The 2859-nt window shown below is 40.3% G+C and overlaps 2 protein-coding genes across 2 annotated transcripts; one reads left to right on the forward strand and one right to left on the reverse strand.

Moving 5' to 3' along the window:
* Positions 1-855: 855 nt before the first annotated feature.
* Positions 856-1492, forward strand: Tsp_13489 (splicing factor protein). The gene is made up of 3 exons (XM_003370434.1): positions 856-959; positions 1072-1165; positions 1382-1492. The coding sequence occupies exons 1-3, from the start codon at positions 856-858 to the stop codon at positions 1490-1492; spliced, it is 309 nt and encodes a 102-aa protein (XP_003370482.1).
* Positions 1493-2016: 524 nt separating this feature from the next.
* On the reverse strand, positions 2017-2334 carry Tsp_13490 (conserved hypothetical protein). Its single transcript, XM_003370435.1, has one exon. It carries the CDS (start codon positions 2332-2334, stop codon positions 2017-2019), a length of 318 nt encoding a protein of 105 aa, XP_003370483.1.
* Positions 2335-2859: the final 525 nt, after the last annotated feature.

Here is a 2859-nt window from a genome sequence, read left to right on the forward strand (position 1 = left end):
ATCTGAATTTCCAAACAAATGAAATATATCAAAATGTTTATATTCAAAAAGCGACTTGCATTTCAGTATATGAATTTAAAAGAAGCAAAGCAAATGGACAAATAGACCCGTGTCGTAACTTTCTTTGCAGAGTGCGCTTAATGAACTGAAAAAGTTTTACAAAACAGACTTTAATGTTGTTTGTTGATAAAATAAGCAATGTGGCGCTGATTTTTATTTTCAAATTGATTTTTTGTTTTTTTTTATTTATTTTTTTTGCTCAATTTATTTTTTTTTTTTGCTCAAAGCAAGCAATAGATACAAGTATGGGCTTTACATATATATATATGTAAAGTAAGTATTTTGTAAAGTATATATATATATATATATATACTTTACAAAAAATATATATATATATATATTGCATTGTATCTGTATTGTTTTTTTTATTTTTTCATCGTAATTTCATCCTCTTACTTTTCTCAATCTGAGAACAACAGAATTATTATAAAACAGTCAAAAGGTTAGAAATAAAATTTGACAAATAGAATGAAATAAAATTTGACAAATCGAATAAAATAAGATTTGACAAATAAAATGCAGAGAAGTGACAAGAAATGAAATTTAGAGGTGCGCGTCAGAGCAACAACCAATGAAATTTTAGTGCGAAAAAGTAGGCGGAGTCCGTGGAGAAATCGGGTCTACCCCTTTCGCAGTCTGAAGGTCTTTCGATACTTCGACCAATCTTCAGTTGCTCTCCGCGTTTCATCCTCTTCCAGGTTCTGCAACAGCTCAGTCAGGAGTGCCTCAGTCTCGAGATACAGACACTCAGAAATTGAGATCTGATCCTCAATCTCGTATGCGTTAACGGAGGCGATGCATAGCTCATCCAGCTCTTTTAGGAGCGCATTCGGCAGATTCAGGTTCACCGCCAGTTTTTTCGACCTTGCTCTGCCAGCTGAAGCCGTCATTACTTCACTGTCCGTAGGTTGCTTGCTTCACGAAAGATCCGGCTCAGAGGACCAGAAAATGTACGGACGGACATAAAGGTAGCGATGCTCAGGTTCGGTGGTCTGACAACACTTTTGTCAGATGCGAAGTAGTGGACTGTATTCGACTCAAGACACGGACAGAGGGCAATTCACGCTGCACGCAAGATCTCAAAAGCAGAGAAAAACCTCGTCAGGTGTTTCAAGAAAAACGTGATTGTGTGAAATTAAAAAAAAAGAAAATGCGAAACTAAAGATGCACACACTACATTTGAAAGCATAACTGAAAACTCTGGAAGAGAAAGCATTTCCCCGAAAAAATGTATCACCCGCAAAATCATTGCAATGAGTAACGGTACTGTGAAACGGTGTGTAACAGTACCGGATAGCAAATGAGGCCTATTGTATTCCAGAGTCAACGAAGGAAGATCAGGAAAGGCCGAGCTGATCATGGACCACGATATCGTAGCACTCAGCTACCGTTGCAGCATTTGGACCTGACGATCGGTGGCGAAGTACGGTAGTGCAGAGGCACGTGGCATATTGGTGGTGCGCGATTTTGGTGTGCGTCGGTTGTGTTGTGATTTTTTTTGTGGTGATTGTTAGTAGCATGGTGTAATAAATATCTGAAATGATTGTTTGGGGATCGTTTTGTAAATAATTTACCACACATGTTTTCCTCAAGAAGAGTAGTTGGCCGTCAGATCAACTCGGACGGTGAGAGAGAGAGGGAGAGAGAGACAGAGAGAGAAATTCGCCACCGCAAGAAGGCCTGGCGACCGATTGTTTGAAAAAATTTGTTATACTTGATCATCAGTAAGATTACGGTGTTTGGTTGGCGTGAGGGAGATAGTTAGTTGGTGTTGGTGCGTGGTATTCGGTTGGTGGTCGGCTGCGGTGCGATTTATCACATTGGTTATCAGTAGCACGTTGTATTAAACACTTTAATATGGCCAAATCAAATAGCGAACTTTGAGAATTGGTGCACCAGTTGTGATGACTGCACGCGGAAAAAACTTGGTACATCATTGAAACCAAAGGCTCTTTTTTAGCCTCGGCTGCTGACAACCTGATGCAGAGGATCCGAATTCACTTCCTTGGTCCATTTCCGGAAACTTGACGATGAAATTGTTATATACTGTTTGTCACTGATTACTTCATGAAATTGGCAGAAGCTATACCAACGAAAAACATTGAGGCATGTACGACAGCAGACGTTTTGGTTCGTCATGTTTTCAGCCATATTGGAGTACCAGAAGAAATTATAAATGATCAAGGAAGCATTCGTACGTTCGATTTCATTAGGCAAATGTGCCGCTTGCTTAAGATTCAGTGACTGAAGTGAACGTACAGGAAGTAACGTCATTTACATGGTCAAATGGAAAGTGGATATTAAACCATGCTGTCAGTAGCAATTGCCAGCAACTCTTTTAAGTGGGTCCCTAATCTGCAGCTAGTTCTGTTAGCGTACAGGACATGAGTTCACTTGACTACGGGCGTCAACTTGTACAAAATGCTCTTTGTAGTGGGGCTACCGGTTGACATAATCTACAGATATTCCACAGACTCCATACAAGAAACTCAGAGACGCTGTGTGAAGCATCTGCTCCAGATAATGCGAAGCAGATTGATTCAGGCGACAATTCTACCAGCCATTCCAGGTTGTGAAAGGGAAAAGCTTCAGAATCCGGAGCAAACCACTGACGGGAAGCTACGTCGTTTATTAACAGGACCGTCTCATGTGGTTAAAGTCATCGGGCCAGTAACGTTCAAAGCCAAGTGATAGGGCATTCAGTGCAAGGACGCTTTGCTCTCAAAGAGATACCTGGATGCAAGGAGCGGAGCATCAGTTGTTTCACATGTGATACATGAAAAACTTCAAAAATCAATG

Source organism: Trichinella spiralis, assembly GCF_000181795.1.
Source record: "Trichinella spiralis strain ISS 195 chromosome Unknown Scfld753, whole genome shotgun sequence".
Taxonomy (NCBI): Eukaryota; Metazoa; Nematoda; class Enoplea; order Trichinellida; family Trichinellidae; genus Trichinella; species Trichinella spiralis.

What these genes read in the sequence shown, in the direction of transcription:
- Tsp_13489 (XM_003370434.1), top strand. Translation starts at nt 856, where the DNA reads ATGCATAGCTCATCCAGCTCTTTTAGGAGCGCATTCGGCAGATTCAGG. An exon ending in GAAGCCGTCATTACTTCACT is followed by an intron (nt 960 to 1,071) that starts GTCCGTAGGTTG and finishes CACTTTTGTCAG; the next exon opens with ATGCGAAGTAGTGGACTGTA. An exon ending in GCAGAGAAAAACCTCGTCAG is followed by an intron (nt 1,166 to 1,381) that starts GTGTTTCAAGAA and finishes ATTGTATTCCAG; the next exon opens with AGTCAACGAAGGAAGATCAG.
- Tsp_13490 (XM_003370435.1), bottom strand. Translation starts at nt 2,334, where the DNA reads ATGACGTTACTTCCTGTACGTTCACTTCAGTCACTGAATCTTAAGCAA.